This window comes from Triturus cristatus, chromosome 2_1, assembly GCF_964204655.1.
Source record: "Triturus cristatus chromosome 2_1, aTriCri1.1, whole genome shotgun sequence".
In the NCBI taxonomy this organism is placed as follows: Eukaryota; Metazoa; Chordata; class Amphibia; order Caudata; family Salamandridae; genus Triturus; species Triturus cristatus.
Window position 1 is genome coordinate 898,905,011 of NC_140581.1, and position 22,311 is coordinate 898,927,321.

Genomic DNA, 22,311 nt, shown 5'->3' on the forward strand with positions numbered 1-22,311 from the left:
CTTTTACTGCTCCAGCAATCGACCGACTCCGCTTAGCGCTAAGAAACCATTGGTGAACGTGCACTTTATAAATTGTTTTTAACATAACGTACCTGTTTCTCTGTCTCAATGAAGTGTTTCCTGCATCTCAGTGAACTGATTACGATTTAGGCTTTCTACCAGAACCATACCATGTATGCAGAATGAGTGGTACACTCCTTGGAAGTCTGCAGATGCGTAAGGCTCAACATCGAACGTACCAATTCTTTTCAACAACTGAATAAGCTCTTTATTCTCAAAGCAAGGAATAATCATATGAATTGCTGCTGCTATTGTGTTGTGTCCCTCAAAGGCTGGTTGTCCCTTACGATCTACAATGTTGGCTCATTCTATAAGGGTAGTGGCAGTTATAACAGAGCTACATGCCTGAATTCCTCTGGTGGACATATGCAGAGCAGCAAAGTGGAAGATCCTCCGCACATTGACAAACTTCTACTGCTTAGGTGGAGATTCTTTGAGAGAATCAGTTGTGGGTCAGGCGGTTTAATGTAATATTTTCCATAAAAACGTGAGCCTCTTTTATGTGATCCATTTTATGATTGGAATGCATACTACAGATTTAATTATGAACTAGTTACTACTTATCTGATTCAGTCAGGTAAACATATGAGAGATCCAGTGCTTGAGAAAATATATTTGGTTAACTCGAACTACAGTTTTCCAGTGTTGGTATCTTTCATAGATTGACTTGCAACTCTCTTCCCCGATCAGAGACACTCCTTATCAATATCCTTTCACACATATGCAATAGGAATATGAAATATCGTGGCTTCTTTGAACAGTAGATCTTAGTGCCTTCACACCTCCATGGTTGAAGTTTGAGGCTTCTCTAATGAGGTCATTGTGCTACAAAAGTGGGATTCTTTTGTACTGTTTTCTAATGCAGTTTCTTGGTACTGATATTGAATCATCACCTTGGAACTCCATTGCAGCATCAAGGAATGATTCAAGCCTGTGAATCTAAGAAGCATAGCAACCCTGGACAACAGTAGTTACAAGTATGTGACTCATTTCTCAATGGATAATTTCCAGTTCCAGATAGTGATCATATAGATGATCTACAAACACTTGTTTCTGTTGGCCTGTTGCGCATTCCATTCGTACAATAGAACACAACTCCCATAGACAACATCATGAGAAGAATGTCTACATGTGAGCAGGACATGTCTACTTTTCATGACTGGAGAAAAAGGAGTTCATTAAAAGTCTTCTTCATCCGAAGCATGACACTACTATGAAATGTTTTTATATGTTAATAAGCCGTTTTGTGACAAAATGCTAGCTGTAAATAAGTTATTACGACAACATTTTCATTAGCATGACCATGCCAATGGCTGCATGTGTTATATAACACCTGACAAATATTAGGGTGTGTTTACACACTTTACATCCAACTTCAAATAATCTTAGCCTTTGAAATGTGTTTTCTTGATTGAGAGAAGTTGCCTTTCAAAGATTATTCACCTATTAAAGCAAATAGTTTCTAAAGCCTGCTCCTGCTTCAGTGAAGAATGTACCTCATTCTTTGCAATGAAAGCTGCCTCTAAAGGCATACCAATACAACTAATACCCAATCGTATTGCAACTGAATGATGATGAAAGAGAAATACTCCTCTGGGCTGAACAAAAATGTGATTCATAGTTTCTCAATGCAGTTACTAAAGTGGATCGCCCAAAACAACTGATGGCTGAAGGAGGCAGACCCAAAGGGACTTTATTTATATTTTTAGAAAAGTCATGGCAAATATTCTGGCTGACACCTAAAGCTACCTGCTCACGTAATACTGGTTCTGAGTTAATGTCTATGAATTTAAAGGTGTATTTATAAAAAGTTCAATTGCATGCAAAAATATTTGACATTATGTAAACTTTACTATGTCTGTGGAATAAGTTGCTGCTTGCTTATACTTTTTATTTTATAGGTCTACTGTGATTATCATGGTCATTCTCGCAAAAAGAACGTGTTCATGTATGGATGTAGTATCAAGGAGACTGTGTGGCATACCAGTGTTAGTGCTTCTTCCAGTGAACTAGTAGAAGACTTGGGATACAGAGTAAGTAGGTGAAAGAAAAGCCAAAATGCTATCAGAAAAAAATGGGAGAGTAGATATGTATGCATTTCTTGTTTACTCTTGAATATCGATTTGAATGTAATCATTTCCTTCATTATAAGTAACACTTGTACTTCCGTTTTCTGAGAAGATACATGCCATTCATTACATTTGATATGTCTATCGAAACTCCTTTTTCAGCTTTCCTTGCAATGCCGTCACTCAAAGTGTTTCTGGTTTCTATGTCTGTAACTTTTGATTCTGAAATATGTTGACAGCTTGAACTTTTCAGCAAGTTACAATGTAATACAAGACAAGAGCAAATGTCATAATTAATAGCTGCTACAAATTCAACACAAGTAACCTTTTTTGTAAATTCCACAAGTTTTTGTACAGAGTAGTAAGCATATACATAGGCAATGAGGTAGCTCTGAGTGACATTAAAAGACTTGAACGGTCCTCTGGTGGGTACATCCGCAATATTTCAGTCATATACTGGTGTGGTTTAACAGATTTTCGGTTAGCAAGACAATTGAGCATTACTATGTTTTGTTTCTAGAAAAAAAACTGAAAATAGGCAAAACGAAGTAGAGCGTAAAGAAACAAAAAAATAAATGTATGAAGACAGCCAAACTCAAATAGATTAGAAAACCTTTGTCTTTCCTAGTCCGATTTAGGGTATAAAGAAGTGTGTGATACACAGCAAGGGCAAGATGGGGGTTGATCGTGTAAGGAAGAGTGTCTGTCTCACGCATCTAGGTAGCCATCCTTAATTGGCAAAGTCATGGGGGCTTGGATTTTACATTAAAAAACTGAGTTTGGACCAGAGACATTAGGAGAGTAAAGTTTGAAGGTATTATCAATTATCAGCACTTCATATGAAGCAGACCCTGGCTCACCAGTTATATTTGTAGTCCCCACGTTTAGTAGTAAGCCGAGGAGGAGAAGGTCTGGGACTCTAATGTCCGAGATAGGGCTGAGAGTCCATGGGTCTAGGGCTATATATTAATAAAATTGAGTTAAATATTTTTTTTGTAGTTTCTTCAGCAACTTCCCAAAAGGGTATGTTATGTGTTTGCAATAATAAAGTATGTGTTCTATATCTTCCATACTTAGTAGGCAATTTCAACATGCATCAGATTTTATTAGTCCTGTTTTAAATAGCTTACTAGGTGCCCAGAAGCATCAATGGATTATCTAGCATTTGCATTGAGCCACTACCCCTATGTGCAATATTTTGGCTTGGAACATGTGGTGTACCATTTCTTTTGTTTATAAGTATTATTTTTCATGTTACTTATCTAGTAGTAGTAATGTTTGCGGCTATGTGTCCCTGCATGAATAGTTTGCTAAGTAAGGAGATTAGATGAGTTGAATTTTGGTTTCTTTAGATTACTCAGAGCAGCTTTGAGTGTAAGGAACCGAAAAAAATCAAGGTTTGTCAGTTGTATTTTGCTGTAGTATCAGTAAATGGATGGGACTGTCTGGACAAACAAGATCTTTTATGGGGATGATTCCTTTTTCTATCCATTCTTTCTAATAAATCACTCTGCCAACTATGTTGATGTGTGAGTTCCGAAATAGTGTTGCTAACATATATCCTCGTATGCTAATGTAGATCCTCGTATTTTGATGGTGAGGCATTTATCAAAGTACTTTGTGCCGGGGCGGAGTCTTTTATAATACTCTGAGAGTGTAGGGCTTTAATATGCTTCATTGTTAAAGTGGCAATAGGTTTGTGTAGTAGAATAATGAGATGTGACACAGGAAAGTAGTATGGTGATAACAAGATGTTTTTATCAGGGTCAAAGGAACAATCTGCTTTTGTTCAAGTCCCAATCCGGCTGAAGGCTCAGGGTCCAGTCTGGGGAACTTCTGGAGCTGGTGTTGGGTTCTCTTCCCAGGTGTCCCGGAGGCGTCACGTCACTCGGGCACAGAAAGGGAAAAAACAAACCAAAAATAGGCTTTTCAAAGGTTATATATAAAACGGGTCACCGGACCATAGTGCCACCTTCACCAGTCAGGATGTGTATGTGAATAGGGGGAGTGAGGGAAGACTCACCGTGGCACTACTGCATGCTTTCGTCCCCTCCCGCCCAGCCTTTAGACTCTTGTGGCACCCCACCAACCCCACCAAAAGGATCGCCTTGCTGGCACTTGCCTCTGGCCACAATCATATCCAGGGCTGCGGCATCGGGAGCCGGAGCGTCCTTGTCACTCTCCTGGCCGCCGGGCCAAGTGGTTGTATATAGAAGTGTTGGCTCGTCCGGGTCTTCCCTTTTCTCCATTCTTGGGATGCCTCCTGCTTCTCTCCGCCAGTCTGGTCCTGCAACTTGACTTCCGGGGAAACTGCCTGTCTCCCCGCCTTTCCACGTCACTTTGATTCCTCCACCGACTCGGTCCTCTGCTTCTCCTTGCTCCAGGTCCACGATCACGGTAGCTGGTAGGTCTCGAGACGTCCTGTCCTCCGTACGATTCCTGCAATGCTGTGACGTGCTCTTTGTTCTCCTTTTAGCTTCAGCGTGGCCACTTCCCTGCCTCCTTTTCTAGAAACACTGGAGCACTGCTAGTCTTATGTGTGGGGCCTAAGACATCGGCCATGATGGATTTCCTGATCGACTCCTCGTTCTCTCTTACAGAGTGTAGTAATACATTATGATTTTGTATCCACTGTGTGGCTTGTCTAACACGAAATGCTATTTGGTAGTTGAAGAAGTTTGGTAAAGTAACTCCACGCCTGATTTATTCATTCTAAGTTTGGTAAGCGAGATTCTTGGCTTTTTATTTTTTAGTATGATATCTAAGACACGCTTGTCCATCATTTTATAGAAAATAGTAGATAGTTGTATGGGGAACGTACTTGTTATGAAGTGAATTTAAGGTACTGTCATAATTTTAGTACATTCGACTCCACCCCACCATTTAGGGGACCAACTATCAAATAATTCCTAATTTTGGTATAGAGTGTCTTCTAATGTGGTCTCTAGGGTTTTCTAAGGAGTTCCAAAAACCTAATGCCATGGTAGTTTATATATTTTGATTGATATTTTAGCCCGGTATTCTCAACTATAACTGATAGACCTAGGCTATTCAGGGGAAGACTCTTATTTTCTCAAAGTTTAGAGTAATCTTATTGTTTTACATACAGGCCTCGTGCTTCCGCCGGCGTGCCCTTGAGCCCCGCGGTCCTGTGTCAGGATCCTGTCAGGCCGTTGGCGTCGCAGGATCCTGCGCTGCTGGCTCCGGCCATGGTGCCACGAGGTTCCACGCTGCCGGCTCCTGCCCCAGCGCTACCCTCGGCTCCGCCGGATCCTGCGCCGCTGGCTTCAGCTACGGCACCACGAGGTCCCACGCTGCTGGCTCCGGCCCCAGCACCACCCTCAGCTCTGCCTCTGGCGTCGCAGGATCCTGCGCCGCTGGCTCCGGCCACGGCGCCACAAGGTCCCACGCTGCCGGCCCCAGCACCACCCTCGGCTCCGCCTCCGGCACCGCAGTGGATGCCATTCGTTCCACCCCAGGACAATTTTGTCCCTACCTGGGATCCACAATGGGACACGGTGCCGATTCTGCCCCATCCGGCGCCGTTTCTGGTGCCGTTTGTTCCTTCCCTGGTCCCTGCCCTGCCTCCGCAGTCTCTCTCGCATATGGCGAGGTGGAGGACGACTGGGAGGGTCCGAGGATCATCTTGCTCGTCAGTGTTACTGAGCAGGACTGGGCGTACGAGTTAGAGGAGGCCGGCGGCTTTGATGTCTCCTCTCACCCGGGGTTTGCCTCTCCTCTGCCTACCATGGAGGAGGGCGCTTCTTACACGGTGGTGCTCCCTGTGGATAAGAACATCACCAGGCATCATCGCCCGGCATGGGTGACCCTGCCTTTCTGACCACTCATCCTACGCCCGAGAGCCTGGTTATCCAAGCTTCGATGTCCCAGAGTGCCTTTCCAACGGCTCCGCCGGATAAGGACTCTAAGAAGCTGGAGCAGTTCGGCAAGTGGCTGTTCTCTTCGGCCAGCTTAGAGCTGCGGTTGGTGAACGCCGCCTGCCTATTGGCCCGCTATTCCCACGCGGTGTGGGATACAGTTGCACAGGTGTTGCCTCAGTGTCCTGAAGAGACCCAAGCTGTGCTGTCCCAAGCTGTCGCTGAGGGCAAAGATGCGGCTAAGTTCGCTATTCGATGTGGTTTGGACACCGCGGACTCACTAGGTAGAGCAATTGCTACGACTGTAGCGCTTCGTCGCCACGCCTGGTTGAGATCTACCGGGTTCTCGCCAGATGTCCAAGGATCAATCATGGATATGCCCTTTGATGGCACTCACCTGTTTGGCGATAAAGCCGACAGTGCGCTGGAGCGTTTTAAGGACTCGCGGGCCACGGCCAAGTCCTTAGGTCATTCCACGAAAAGGCCCGCCACTCCTGGTTTTCCTTCCTTTCGTGGCCACTGAAGGGGCGCCCAGGCACGGTCCTTCGGCAAGCCTGTGCAGACCCAGCCTCAGCGCGGACGCGGTTTCCGCAGGGGCAGGTATGGGAATCAGCGTGGGCGTCAGTCCATCTCCGCCCCCGCTGCTTCTACCTCCAAACCTTCCTAATCCGAGTTTTGGGGGGCACCCCACGCCAGTGGGTGGCAGGATCTGCCATCCTGTTCCTGTCCTACCGGACCACCGGCATTACCTGCGGTTCATGGTAGGCCACAAGCGCTTTCAGTTTTCCGTGCTCCCCTTTGGCCATACCAGCGCCCCTCGGTTGTTCACGAAAGTGATGGCGGTGGTCGCAGCTCATCTGCACAGATCAGGGGTCTCAGTCTTCCCCTATCTAGACGACTGGTTGTTGAAGGCGGGCTCGCCCCACAAGGTCGTCTCCCACCTCCAGACTACAGCCAACCTCCTGCATTTGCTGGGGTTTTCCATCAATATGTCGAAGTCGCACCTGCATCCCTCTCAGAAGCTCCAATTCATCGGAGCGGTTCTGGATTCGGCGCAGTTTCGGGTCTATCCTCCCGAACAGAGGATCCGGGATATTCAGGCTATGATTCCTATCTTTCAGCCTCTATACCGGGTTTCAGTCAGGATGACCCTCCGGCTCCTGGGACTGCTTGCCTCCTGCATCCTGCTAGCGCAACATCGCAGATGGCATATGCAGGCTCTGCAGTGGGACCTGAAGTTTCAGTGGGCACAGCATCAGGGCAACCTGGGCAAGGCATCAGGGCAACCTGTCCGATCACGTCCAGATCTCGGAGGGCACTGCACGTCAATTGCAGTGGTAGCTCACGAATCACGATTGGGTCAATGGCAGATCCCTCTCCCTTCCCCAACCGGAGTTCACAGTGGTGACAGATGCGTCCCTTCTGGGATGGGGTGGCCACATGGGAGAGGCGGAGATCAGGGGCCTCTGGTTTCCGGCGGAATCCCGGCTCCATATCAACCTTCTGGAGCTGCGGGCGATCCGACTTGCTCTGAAAGCCTTCCTTCCCTCTGTCCGGGGACAGGTGGTGCAGGTGTTCACAGACAACACCACCGCCATGTGGTATTGCAGCACACAGGGCGAGTTGGGGTCATGGACCCTATGTCAGGAAGCTCTGCGCCTCTGGACATGGCTGGAACATCGGGGCATGTCTCTGGTGGTTCAACACCTAGCGGGCTCCCTGAATGCCGGGCAGACTAACTCAGCCGCAGATGCATGTTGGATCATGAATGGCGTCTGGTCTCGGACGTGGTGCAAGGTCTTTCTCCAGTGGGGAGAGCCTTGTTAGATCTATTTACCACCGAAGAGAACGCGCAGTGTCATCAATTCTGCGTGTTGGAATTTACAAGGTGGCACTCGCTCTGAGACATTTTTCACCGCGAGTGGAGTTGCGGTCTGTTGTATACCTTTTCCCCTATACCACTTCTGCCCAGAGTGCTGAAGAAGGTCAGGCGCGACCGGGCCCAAGTCATTCTTGTGGCTCCGGATTGGGCAAGAAGAGTATGGTATCTTGAGCTACTCAGTCTGACAATCTGTCCTCCGATCCGACTGCCTCTTCGGGAGGATCTTCTGTCGCAGCAGCAGAGGACGGTCCTTCACCTGAATCTTTCCAGCCTCCACCTCCATGTGTGGAGATTGAGCGGGGACAGTCGACAGCTTTGACCTTCCTGCCGAAGTCTGTGATGTTAATTTGGCAGTCAGGCAGGCGTCTCTCCACTAAAACGGTATACGCCTGCAGGTGGAATAAATTTGTGGCATGGTGCACAGCGAAGGCTGTGGATCCCCTTTCTGCCCCTCTTTCAGAAGTTCTTCTGTTCCTCCTTTCTCTGGCCCAGCAGGGCTCTGCTCTGGGCACTATCAAGGGCTATCTCTCGGCCATTTCCGCCTTTTTAGGGCTTCTAGCTTAGCCTTCTCTTTTCAAGTCCCCGGTTGTTAGTCGTTTCTTAAGAGGCATTACACACACCTTTCCTCCGGTCCCCTTTATAATGCCTCACTGGGACTTGAATCTTGTGTTGACTGCTTTATGTGCACTCCCTTTGAGCCGCTTCACACCTGTCCTTTACGTCTTCTCACCCTAAAGACTGTTTTCCTGGTTGCTATCACCTCTGCCAGAAGAGTGAGTGAGCTCCAGGCTCTTTCTTCTAAACTTCCTTTCCTTTCTGTTCCTCCGGACAAGGTGGTGTTAAGGACCCATCCTTCTTTTCTGCCCAAGGTTGTCACGCCCTTCCACATCGGGCAGACCATCACTTTGCCCACCTTCTTTCCGCCTCCGCAACCTTCGAAAGAGGAAGAGAGGCTCCACCGTCTGGACCCAAAACTCTTGTTCTATCTGCAGTGCACACAACAGTTCTGGGTGGATGATCAACTCTTTGTTGGCTACGTGGGCGCCAAGAAAGGTCGGGTGGCATAAACTAACCATCTCTTGGTGGGTCGGTCTCTGTATTAAAGCCTGTTACTCCTTGGCTAAAAAGGAGCCTCCTGTGGGGCTGCGTGCCCATTCTACTTGGGTGACAGCAGCCACTACCGCTCTGGGACGGGGAGTCCCTTTGCAGGATATCTGTCAGGCAGCTACGTGGTCCTTGCTGCATACCTTTACTACGCATTATTGCCTTGATAGCCAAGTCCGGAGAGACGGCTTCTTTAGCCGTTCTGTTCTCCGGTATTTTCTTGTGTGATATTAGTTCACAGACCCTCCACCGGGGTTGGTATTGCTGGGGTATCTATTCTAAGGTAAGGAATCTAACACAAACGTGTTTCTTTCAGATGAAGAAGTTAGTTACCTTTGGTAACGATATATCTGTAAGAAACATTAGTTAGTGTTAGATTCCTTACCGCACCACCCATCCTGTCCGTTCTGCTAACTGATTTCTAGGGTTAAGGTTATCCCTTTCTGATGGATACATCTGCCAGTGGATTCCTCACCTTGTGAATATCCCCTGCACCAGCAACATTCGGAAACTTTTGTAGCAGTCCACGCCGATGAGGTCGAAGAAGACGTCACAGAGGAACGGCTCCGCTCGCGACTCCGCTGACGTCACCGGCTCCATAAGAAGACCTCGTCGGTGTGATGACGTCAGTTCCCTTTTTTCCGCGCCGTCGAAGCCAACGGATTTCGGGAATCGCTGTTGTTAGCATCGTTGTTACTTTGTGTATTATCTAGATTTTCTCTTTTCTTTCTTGAGAATGTCGACAAGGAAGTCTGGATTCAAGCCTTGCCGTGAGTGTGGCAAGCACATGTCGATCACAGATCCACATGAGGACTGTGTGTGGTGTTTGTCATCTGACCACGACGTGGATGGCTGTTCCAGCTGCCGCAAGATGAGCAAGAAGGCTCTTAAGGAACGGGAAGCGAAGCTCTTCATTGCAAAAATGAAGAAGGAGAAGAGAGGGAGAAGGAGGTCGAGGACGAGGTCGAGGTCTCGATCGAGGTCGGCGTCGAAGTAGACTTCGGGGCATGCTTTTCGAGCCAAGAAGCATAAGAAGAAGAGAAGACACTCGTCTCGACATCATTCGGACAAGAGCTTGGTTCCGAAGTCGAAATCACCAACTCGACGCCGGAAGGACTCTGTTTCTCCTTCTCCTGTGCCTGATTCACCTTCTGGTCCTTCATCGCCAGTGGCTTCCTTGACTCCGGCTTCACCGGTTCCGGCTCAGACTCCGACGCCGGTTCCATCTCCAGCGCCGATATCATCTGCGGCCCCGGTTGAAGAACTTCAAGTCCCGGGTGAGCCTGCGACGCCTTTGAATCCACCGTCGGCGCCGGTTGGCCCGAGTCCGGTGATGCCTGACCAGTAAACACACTGAGAGGGGGACCAGGAGCATGGGTTAAAGAGTAGGTCCTGTACCAACGCTCCAAAGTTAGCTATTCAAACAAAAGGGTAACAGTTCCTATAGCGGGCAGTCCCAGTAAGGTATGCTGCCTAAAGGGTGGGGAGAAAGTGGTCGAGGAGGTTCGTGGTGATGTCTGAGATGTAGGCCAGATACTCCTGGGTGGTGTTCCAAGTGCCCTCACACACCCTTGCGGGTGCAAAGCATCATCATAGGGCGTTGCTCCTCGTGGGGGTGGCGCTGCAGTCCCTCACGGGCCCTTCAAGAGGGCTCTCTGTCGGAGATCTCTTTGTTGGAGTAGCCGTAGTTGTGCGTGCGGGTGTGTGGGGATAGTGGGTGATGTGGTGAGACTAAAAAGACCCTCAGGTACCCCAAACGGTTTATTAGTGAGTCCGTAGGGTCTGGTTAAAATCTAACGGGGAGTGGTGCCTGTATAGCACTCTAAAAAGTAGGGGGAAGGTAGATAGTTCTGCTACTCTCAACCCGTGTGTGACAAAATTAGAGTGAGAGTGAGAACGTGAGGTGGGTGGTCAACATGTTTCGCGCTGCCCGTGGTCCCTAACGGATCCGTAGCGCTTCGTCAGGACCAAAAGTAAGAAAGAAATAACCACGAACCTCCTCGACCACTTTCTCCCCACCCTTTAGGCAGCATACCTTACTGGGACTGCCCGCTATAGGAACTGTTACCCTTTTGTTTGGATGCCTGACCAGTACTCTGCTTTCCCTGGACCAGGTCAGGACCCCTCGCATTATTTAAATGCTATGTACGGGGTGTTTGCTAGAGACATGTACACCACTGGTGCACCTGCGGGTCCGATGGGTCCAATGGTGTTTAATTTAGGGGTGCCGCAAGTATATCCACAGGCCCCTTTCATGCCGTTCTTTCCAGCGACGCCGTCGTCTTGGAATCTGCCGGCTCCGAGGACGTCGACGCCGCTTCCATCCTCACCGGCTCCGGCTCGACCTCGTTCGACGCCGGCGGCTCCTGCAGATCCACGCTCGATGCCGGCGCCGTCGGATTCGAACACGCCGACGCCGAGGATACGGATTCGGTCCAGAAGGGAGGCTCAGAGGGTTATTGATGAGCGGAGGTACCTTCTGGAGGAAGCAGAGGAAGGAGAATTGGTAGAATCAGATATAGTATTTGAGGAGCTTAAGGAAGCTAGTGGGTTGGATTTGTCTCCTGAGTGGGAGATTACTCCACCGTCGGACGAACCCTCTAAGGACGTTGCTCCTTATCATGCAGTTACCAGGAAGGCTGCAGAACTGCTTGATCTCCAGTTGCCAACTACAGAGTTTAAATCAAACATTTTAACTGAGGTATTACATTCTCATACGGCAGCTTCAGAGCCATTGCTTCCTTTTAATGAGGCCATTATTGACCCTTTTCTGCTCCTGCGGTCTCTAAGATGGTTGCTAGGAGATATAGGACAGCCCCAGGGGACCCTGAGTTTTTGACGTCACATCCTTCGCCTGAGAGCCTGGTGATTCAGGCAGCTTGTTCAGGAAAGTTCAAGGGTGCTTTTCCTCAGGTTCCGGGGGACAGAGAGGCTAAAAGGCTGGACCAATCAGCAAAAAAGGTATTTTCATCAGCCAGCATGGCCTTGAAGTCAACGAATGCCACTTGTCTTCTAGGACGCTATGTGCATGCGCTTATGGATTCTGCTAAGAAGCTGGCGCCGAAACTGTCTGAGGAGGATAGGGCTGGATTCACTGAGATCTTGACTGATGCCCAGGCGGCTGCACGCCAGGTGAGCCAAAGTGGACTGGACACGGCGGATTCAGTGGCGAGGATTATGGGATCTTCTGTCGCCACCAGAAGGAGTGCATGGTTAAGATCTTCGGAGTTTTCACAGGATGTGCAATGGACTCTTTTGGACCTGCCATTGGATGGATCTGGCCTATTTGGTAAAAAGGCAGATGCTGCTCTGGAGCGTTTCAAAGAGAGCAAGGCGACGGCTAAATCTCTGGGCCTGCAATCTCAGTCGAGGAGATCTTTTAAAAGGTACAGAGGGTTCGGAAGGACATCCTTTCGATCCTATAGACAGACCCAGCAGCAGCAACAGCAGCAGCGAGGTTCCTCGTCTAGAGGTTTCAGAGGTAGAATCAGGGGTCGCACACGTGGCCGTCAACTCTCCTCCTCCTCTTCCTCCTCCTCAGCCCCTCCCACCACCGCAAAGCAGCCCTAGATCCGCCATTCCGGATCATGCTGGTCCTGTGGGGGGCCGGCTTACCCATTTTCTACAAGATTGGGAGTCTGTAACTACAGATCTCTGGGTTCTGGATCTTGTAGAGAATGGGTACGCCCTTCCCTTTCGGGAATTTCCTCCAAATTACCCTCCTTGTCAAGGGGCTTGCTCGGAGGACCACCGTCTTCTTCTGCTGGAGGAAGTCCTGAAGCTGTTTCAAAAAGGTGCGATAGAGGTGGTTCCAGAGCAGGAGAGGGGTCAGGGATGCTACTCCCGGTATTTTCTGATTCCGAAAAAGGACGGCAGATTGCGTCCGATGTTGGACCTCAGAATCTTGAATCTTTTTCTAAAGCAAGAGAAGTTCAAGATGCTCACCCTTGCTCAGGTTCTTCAAGTGCTGAACCAGGAGGACTGGATGGTGTCGCTCGACTTGCAGGATGCGTATTTTCACATCCCCAACCTGACGTCGCACAGGAAGTATCTCCGGTTTACGGTAGGGTCGCAACATTATCAGTTTGCGGTCCTCCCGTTTGGTCTTACTTCGGCACCTCGAGTCTTCACGAAGGTGATGGCAGTGGTGGCAGCCCATCTCAGAAGGTCGGGGATTTCAGTTTTCCCTTATTTGGATGACTGGCTGATCAAGGCGAAGTTGCCAGAGAAGGTGCTACGTCATCTGCAGGATACAACTCAGCTGTTGTACAAATTGGGGTTTTCGATAAACGTGCCCAAATCTCACCTGGTGCCCTCTCAGCGCAACCTGTTCATAGGTGCGGTACTGGACACTACTGTTTGTCGAGCATTCCCTCTTCCTCAAAGGATTCTCGACATACAGGAAATGATTCCTTTATTTTACAACGGAGCGGTCGTTCCAGTTCTGAAGGTCCTTCGCCTGCTCGGTCTGTTTGCTTCCTGCATCCTGTTGGTAACCATGCACGCTGGCACATGAGGGCGCTCCAGTGGTGCCTCCGCATGCAGTGGTATCAGCACAAAGGACATCTCAGGGAGTCTGTGAGAATCTCCAGAGAAGCTGCAGCGGATCTGTCCTGGTGGAGCGTGGAGGGCAACCTGTCTCAAGGGAAGCTCTTTCATCTACCTCCATCGGTGGCCACGGTGATAACGGATGCATCCACCTTAGGGTGGGGTGCTCATCTGGGGGATCTGGAGTTCAAGGGTCTTTGGTCTCCAGAGGAAAGGTTGCTTCACATCAACCTTTTGGAATTGAGGGCAATTCGTTTAGCACTCAAGGCCTTCCTCCCTTCCCTTCGCGGTCAGTCTGTTCAAGTCCTGACGGACAACACTACCGCGATGTGGTATATAAACAAACAGGGAGGAGTGAGGTCTCTTTGTCTCTGCAGAGAGGCCCTCCGTCTATGGTCCTGGGCTCAGGACCATCAGATTTGTCTGATGGCAAATCATCTGGCCGGGGTGCTGAACGTACGTGCGGACAGTCTGTCGGCAGTTCTCCGCCGACCACGAGTGGAGGCTTCATCCGGAGGTAGTTCGTCACGTCTTTCGGATGTGGGGAACTCCTCAGGTGGACCTGTTCGCCACTCACGAGAATGCTCACTGCCCGTCATTTTGCAGTCTCCAGTATCCGATGCAGGGAGCGTTGGGGGACGCGTTTCAGTTGAGTTGGGGCTCACAACTCCTTTACGCGTTTCCTCCCATACCCTTGATTCCTCGGGTTCTGAGGAAGATTCGCCAAGACCGGGCCCAAGTCTTTTTGATCGCCCCGGATTGGCCAAGAAGGGTGTGGTATACAGATCTTCTCCACCTCTCCTCGTGCCCTCCCCTCCATCTCCCTCTGAGGGCAGACCTCCTCTCGCAGTCGGAGGGGCAGGTTCTACACCCCCACCTCCAGAGCTTACACCTTCATGCCTGGAGATTGAACGGGGCAACCTGAATTCTTTTTCTCTCCCGCCTGACGTGGTGGATGTAATTTTGTCTGCCAGACGTCATTCCACCAAATCTATATATTCCTATAGGTGGTCCAAATTTGTACTTTGGTGTGGAGAGAAGTCAATTGATCCTTTGAAGGCTCGTCTGTCTGACATTCTACAGTTTGCCCTTTCTCTTGCTCAGCAAGGCTTTGCTGTGGCCACTGTGAAGGGATAATCATATAAAGAAATTTCCCTCACGACCTCTATTGATGATAATACAATTTAATTGTGATTTGGGAAAAAAAGAAGGGCCTAAAAAACAGTGATGCACCACACAGAAATTTACACTTTTTTACTTTTTAATTTTTTGTCATTTAGCCATTTTATATTTTTCTTAGAAAAATTCAATACATTTCTTTGTCTTATCACAAAAAATAGGTTAGACTTTTAGTGTTCACTGACTAAATGCATTACAGTGAATCTGCATCATATCAATTGACAACAAACAGTAGTCCCTGGGACAAACTAATGTAGACCGCAAAGGATCTGTATCATCACACAATCACATCTACACACATACCAGATCATTCCACATTCATACACCTTTCATAAAAACATAGAAAAAGACACAGGATTTTTATCGTATATTGAACATTGGAGGTACAAAGTACATAATGATCTCCTATGGCTAACAAAACAACTGCAAGAGCAGAATAGTGATGTCAGGTCAATGGTCGACGCGTTTCGATGGCGTGGATGCCACCTTCATCAGGACCACAGATGTATTCAAAAACGACAAAGCCCAGGGAATACCTGAAACAACATATACATAAAAAACACATATTCAATTAATGGCCCAAAATTCCCTATAAAATTGCGGAAGGGAGATATCTTCACAAGTTAGGTGACCACTAGATGCAAAGTAGAGACTTACTTTTTTTAAAAAAGAGAGAAAGGAATATATATAAAAAGAAGAGAGAGGGTCCTATTAGGGTGAAGTAGCTATTAACGCTCCACTTTTGAAGCCCATGTATTAAGAATACGTGAGGGTAGCAATTTATTCAAGGACCTATCTCCAACTAAGAACAACTAATCTCAAAGCAGAATAGAGTGCCACCACCATAAACAATGTAAAACACCACGTGTAACCCAGCATAGCAGTCCTCTGTGCAATACCTAAACCCAAATGCTACAAAGGAAAACGGGGCGGGAAAAAGCATACTTGTATATTAAAGATTTTCTGTTAAGGATGCGTTATCATATACTCGATTGTAGGAATTCATAAAGAATCTGTCAAGAAAGTACAAGAACCTAGTAGTGAGATACTCTACATCGTTACAAACCGAAGTTTAATGATAAAGGGGCAAAAATGGTCCAATACCTGTATTTAACAATTAGTTTCGCTGCCCATCCTCATAATTCAACAATTGTTCGCAAATTCACAGTCTCCAAAGGAGTTGGTATCCAAATGTGATTTTCTAAAAGGCCAAGAAGACCGAATGCAGTATCACTTTTCTAATGGCACTAGAAGTGACAAACAAAATCAGAGTTAAAAAATCCAATATTCCGTTGATGGAACACGACTCCTAGGACAATCTCTGGAGAGGTTATGTTTCCTGAAGAAACATCAATAGCGTATTTGACAGTAGGTTATCTAACAGGTAATTTTCCTTTAAAAAAAGCGTGTCCACTTTATAGTACTATTGCCACCATATATTGTTTATGTCTGTACTAATCCGCTGCTATAGATAGATATGTACATTTCCACCATAGTGAGAGAATTGACTATTTTCCGATCACAAATACGGTGGTTGTTGCTTTTATGTTCCTCTAAGAAACGATTCTCTAAAAAAGACGGGATTTGTTCCAAAAGTATTGTCTAGGAATTTAAAAATGAACCTTTTTATCTAAAGTTCAAACAAGGAGTCGTCTTTGAGACTAGTTTTTCAACACGAGTCTATATAGAAAAGGTTTCGTCCGATATATCGTCACATCTAAAAACGCCCAAACATCGAAGAATATTGGAGGCGCTGTAGCCGGTTAAATACCAGATTGTGTTTGAGAAGGAAATGCGAAGAGATGTGTTGAGTACTAACACCTCTTTGTAAGCAGTGTGAACGCCAAAAGGGCTTACCTCTTTTGTTAAAAGATCCCTTCGCCATAGAGTAATTATCGACCCAACGGCCGTATGGATAGACCTGCTGCAGCGGTACGCCAATACGTAGTCAAATCGTGAATCTCAGCCAGATATGTTCGGATCTATGTTGTAAGATTTTCACCCGAAAGATCGTCACATCTATAAACACCCCAACATAGAAGAATGTATTAGAAACGCCGTAGACCGTAAAGGAAATGCGAAGAGATGTGACGAAAACGAGCACCTCTTCGTAAGCAGTCTATACGTCTAACGGCTTACCTTTTCTTTAGAGTCCCTTCATCGTCAGGTAATTCTCGACCAAACGGCCGTTCAGGTAGACCAGCAATAGCGGTGCGGCAATACGCAATGACGTTGTGAACCTCAAACTAATATGTTAGTAACTAGCCAATCGAGACGACGCAACATATGGGTGGGCGGAGTATGAAAAAAGGACTACCTTACATAGTTTGTCGGCACCATTTTGGAACGGGTGTTATGCGATCAATCATTCCCGCTTGTCCCTACAAAACTTTATTGTACCATACTGATAAGTGGAGGACATTCCTATATTTTTAAGTTAAATAGGAATCGATATAATACATATCGCACATACGTTTCGTAAAAGTAAATGCCAATGCGGAATGAATGCGTAATTCACAATGTAGCAAAAGAGAAAGAAAAAATGTTTTTTATTAGAAGCTCGCATAGTTCACAATTATGTCAATAATTACTCTCAAAAGGGAAAGTTATTATTAAGCGGCACTCATAATACGAGGAAAAGCCAGAAAGTGTTTCAACATAACAAGATCAGAGTGCAATACTGTGGAAGATGCTAAGAAACAAATGTCTCGTAGAGTGTATCTCTCAGGAGGATCATTATTGACTTAAAAATTAGAGTCATGCAAGAGTAACGAAAGAACTTACTTACGTCACCCAGATGGTTACAGCTAGAAAGAGAATAAGCGGGATGTGGAATGGTCTATAGTGCTTATCATTACCATTTTACCACTACCATACTTGCAAGATACAGGCTATCCCAGTAAAATATACAAAACCTATCAGGGTTGACTAGACATCTTCAAAGAAAATGTCCCGATGTGTTAGATAATAAGGGTGCCCAGGATATAAAAGTGACCTCACCAGGACTGAGTCACATACCATTGTATATCCAGATTCAAACCTTTTTTAACACTGTTGAAGGTAAAGATCCAAAAAGTTTCGCGTTGTTTGCGGATAGTCTCCATCGGTATCCCTGCTTTACTCTGTATTTTTTCCAGAATTAGCCATTTAAATTCATTTTCCAAGTGGTCTTTATCGATACAGTGTTGTACAAGCGGAGCTGTGGTTTTCTTGGTGCGTATAGCTGATTTATGCTCACTATATCTGATGCGGAATTATCGTGCGGTTTCTCCGATATATGCTAAGCCGCAAGGGCAGACTAGCATATATACAATGTTGTGACTTCTACAATTGGTTAAAGATCTTAACTTCACACATTTTCCCTCATATTGTATGGAGTCTGTGACCATAGCACTATCGCAAGCATGACAGGAGCCACATTTGTGGTTGCCTAAAATCAGGGGCAGGCCTGATATAGTTAGTTGACGTGCTGCGTTGGATTGAGTCGGTCTAGTATGCACAAGGAGATCGCGTAGATTGCGGTTTCTACGATACGCTACCAACGGTTGTTCCAGCTGAGTTTCATTTTCGTCACTATTCAAGATTTTCCAGTTCTTCATTATGATGTTCCTGATCTTATAGTTCAATGAAGAATGATTTATGACACATACTATCTGATTTTTAGATGTACGGGCAGTGCCTGCCAATAACGCCTCTCTGTCATAATATTTAGCCCTTTTATAGGCATGTCTTATTAACCTGTGTGGGTAGCCTCTGGCCAGAAGTCGTACCCGAAGGGCATCTCCATGTCTATGGAACTCCCGCATGTCAGTGCAATTGCGCCTGATACGCAGGAATTCTCCAAACGGGATTGCATCTCTTTGGCTCGTTGGATGAAAACTTTGGTAGTGTAATATGGTATTCTTTGCAGTCGGTTTTCTATATAAACTTACCTCAATAACGTTGTTTGACCCTGAGATGAGGATATCCAAAAATTCCACTTGTTGGGCACTACTTTTAGCAGTAAACTTTAAATTGCAATCACTCGCGTTAAGCCACAGTATAAATTCGTTCAGAGATTCATTTGTACCCGACCAGATGAAAAAAATATCATCGATGAAACGTCTCCAACCGATGACGTTGTCAGAGAAAGGAGCAGCCTCATTAAAGATATTCTTAAGGTTCCATTCTCCCATATATATGTTAGCCACACTGGGAGCACAAGATGCTCCCATGCTGGTGCCCTTGATTTGTTTGTATGTGGAGCCTTCAAACTCAAAGAAGTTGTTCATGAGCACCACCTCCAAGCATTCCAAAATGAATGCATCTGGTCTTACACCTGGTGTTCTAAGTAGCAAGGCTGAAACAGACTGTAACGCTTGATATTGAGGGATGTTGGTGTACAAAGCCTCAATATCAAGCGTCACTAATATGTGTAGATTGCAGTTAAATGGCATGCCCTCAATCTTATTAATCATGTCCCCTGTGTCACGAATAAATGAGGCATAATTCTGCGTAAGAGGACAGAGATAAGAGTCCACAAATTTGGACAAAGGCTCAGTACTAGAGCCAATAGTGGAAATAATAGGACGCATGGGAGGGTCCACTATATTCTTGTGGGTTTTAGGTAATCCATACAAGGCTGGAGTTTTAGGGCAAGATTTGTTAAGAAAATTGTACTCATCTTGACATATATCACCACGGTTAAGAGCTTTACTCGTGATGTCTAAGATGATCCCCTTAAGTTTTGATAATTCCTTGGGGTGAGATTTGGTATAGTGTTGGGGGATAGCCAGCATATTGGATATTTTTTCACGATATTGATTTTTATCCATAATGACTATCCCACCACCTTTGTCACAAGGCTTTATCACTAAATCTTTATTGGACTTGATGCCACATAATGCGGTATTTTCTGAAGGGGTAAGATTATTGTGTACAAACGGTGGCTTTTTGATGACACGTTCTATTTCCTTGAGGACATTCTGTTCAAAGAAGTTAACCTCAGGGCCCACCATGTCAAGGGTGGGAGTAAATTGTGATGGAGGTTTACATCTAGATAGATTGTCTGTATCTTCAGTAGGGGGACGGTCTAGGAAGAACTTTTTTAATCTTACTTTTCTGAAAAAAGAAAAAAGGTCTTCATGCAATTTGAACAAATTCGGGCGAGTACAGGGAACAAATGATAAACCCTTACTCAGCACAGCGCGTTCATCATCTTTAAGGGTGGTGGAAGAGAGATTAAAAATAGGCATGGTGTCATCACCTCCCAGTCTCATGTTCTCACCTTCTAGCGCCAGTACTGCTGGTTGCGGGTTTTTAAGTAAGGTTGTTGATTTTGATGTTGAGGGGCCATCGATTGAGAATCCTCTCTGTTCGGTGCCCACCTCCTGTTCCTGCCTCTGAATTGGCCTCTCGATAAAAAAGGAGACCGGCCACGGAATGATTGTTGTGCCATCCGTCTGCCTCTATACGAGCCATACTGTCCACCTGGTACCTCCTGTCCATTGTCGTTATCCGAGTCTGAGGAGTATGTGTCCGAGAAATTCACTATTCTTCTTCTGGGATTGTAGTTATTGTACCCTTGACGGTCTTGATTTTGGTTCCAATCTTGGTAGTATGTTGCATTGAGGTAAGGGTATGCTTTTTCTTCTGTGTACCATCTGATGTCCTTTTTTAGTTTTTCAGTTTTTTTATTTGTAAGGTAAATCTTTCAATTCGGAATTAACTTTTTCAAGTTTCGCCTTGGCATCATCCAATGCGGTGGAGGTCTTTAATTTGTCTTCTAAGGTTAGTATTTCTTGATTTAACACAACCATAACCTCTCTAGCAGTTTCTATTATAAGGATCATCCAGTCCCTGGAGCAGCGGTTAGCAATAAGTGACCACCGCTCCAGGAACTTACGGATTTCTACGAAGAGGGCTGGAATGTTGCGTACCCTTAAACCTGATGGTATAACGCCTGCGCGAAGATATTCAAGCATGTAGTTTGCGTGGGATTCCATACGCTTGAATTTCTTTTTTAGATTTAATAGATTGTTCCATTCCGCATTATCATGCAGTTGTAGGGAAGTTGGGTTCTCACTTGACGTTATTTGTCCCAATAAGGTATTAAAATCATCGTCTGTGAAACCAAAAGTTTTAAGTCCCTCCATCTCTGGTACAGGGTCAATATAAGATTGTATTATAATGTATCAACAAAATCAATACACCAGTTCTGTTTATCCCAGTGCTATTGTTATTGTAAAGTCTACAGCATGCACCCAGATACAAAGAAGCAGAGATTTAACAGAAAAGCGTGTCAATAATCAATATAAACAAACATAATCGAATAAGATACAAATAGTGTCACCAAACAGGAAGAAACACTTCTCTCCAATAAGTAACTTGACAAAAAAATCCACACAAAAAATAATAATATCCCACGGTTAAAAAACCGTGAATGCACAGCAACAAATACTGTGAAGGGATACTTATTGGCTTTGTCGGCTTTCCTTTGCTTGCCGGATCAGCCATCATTATTCAAATCACCTATCGTTCTTCGATTGCTTAAGGGCCTCACAAACCGGTTTCCTCCTACTCCCTTTATTGTGCCTCAACGGGACTTAAACCTTGTATTGACTTATCTTATGGGTTCTCCCTTCGAGCCCTTGCACAAGTGTCCCTTGAGACTGTTGTCTTTTAACACGGTTTTCCTCATTGCAATTACCTCGGCAAGGAGGGTAAGTGAGCTTCAAGCTCTTAGTTCAAAACCCCCGTTTTTGACCATTCATGCTGAACGAATGGTACTCAGGACCAGGGCTGCATTTTTGCCTTAGGTGGTAACTCCTTTCCATCTGGAGCAATCCATTACCCTCCCTACCTTCTATCCTCCCCCTCACCCTTCCAAGGAGGAGGAGAGACTTCACCGCTTGGACCCTAGGAGGGCAGTGAGCTTCTACCTTGACAGGACAAAGGACTTCAGGGTTGATGACCAGCTCTTCTTGGGCTTTGTTGGCTGCAGAAAAGGCCGAGCGGTGCACAAGCGCACCCTTTCCAGATGGATTGTCTTGTGCATCAAGATATGCTACTCTTTGGCTGGTAAAGAACCTCCAGAGGGTTTAAGAGCTCATTCCACTACAGCAAAAGTCTTCCACCTCTGCTTTGTCTAGGGGGGTTCCTGTGGAGGAAATTTGTAGGGCGGCAACTTGGGCCTCCCTCCACACCTTCGCAAAACATTATTGCTTAGACACCGAGGTGAGGAGGGACGGACACTTTGCTCGTTCCGTCCTTCAGGATTTTCTGGTATAGAAGGGTGGACACCCTCCTCCGGGAGTGGGGACTGCTGTGGGAATCTATTCACAAGGTGAGGAATCCACTAGCAGATGTATCCATCAGAAGAACAAGTTACTTACCTTCGGTAACGCTTTTTCTGGTGGATACAGTATCTGCCTGTGGATTCCTCACTGACCCACCCGCCTCCCCGTTGTCCATCCTTCTATACCTACAATTCTATTGATGGTGTTTCAAAATGTATTTGTTACTGTCAAAGGCATTGTGTTATTCTTTTGCCTTTCTATTTATTCTCCACACTGTGTGTGTTGCTTTGCATATCATGTACTGTGTATACTGT

General features: G+C 46.2%; 1 protein-coding gene across 2 annotated transcripts in view; it reads left to right on the plus strand.

Annotated features, from left to right (window-relative positions):
• AGTPBP1 (ATP/GTP binding carboxypeptidase 1) overlaps positions 1 to 22,311 on the plus strand; it is a 1,256,713-nt gene that overhangs the window by 1,034,895 nt on the left and 199,507 nt on the right. For both annotated transcript variants that reach the window (XM_085633101.1, XM_085633102.1), the window contains one exon: positions 1,962 to 2,093. In XM_085633101.1, coding sequence (XP_085489227.1) covers positions 1,962 to 2,093 — 132 coding nt within the window. The remainder of the gene's footprint in view (positions 1 to 1,961; positions 2,094 to 22,311) is intronic.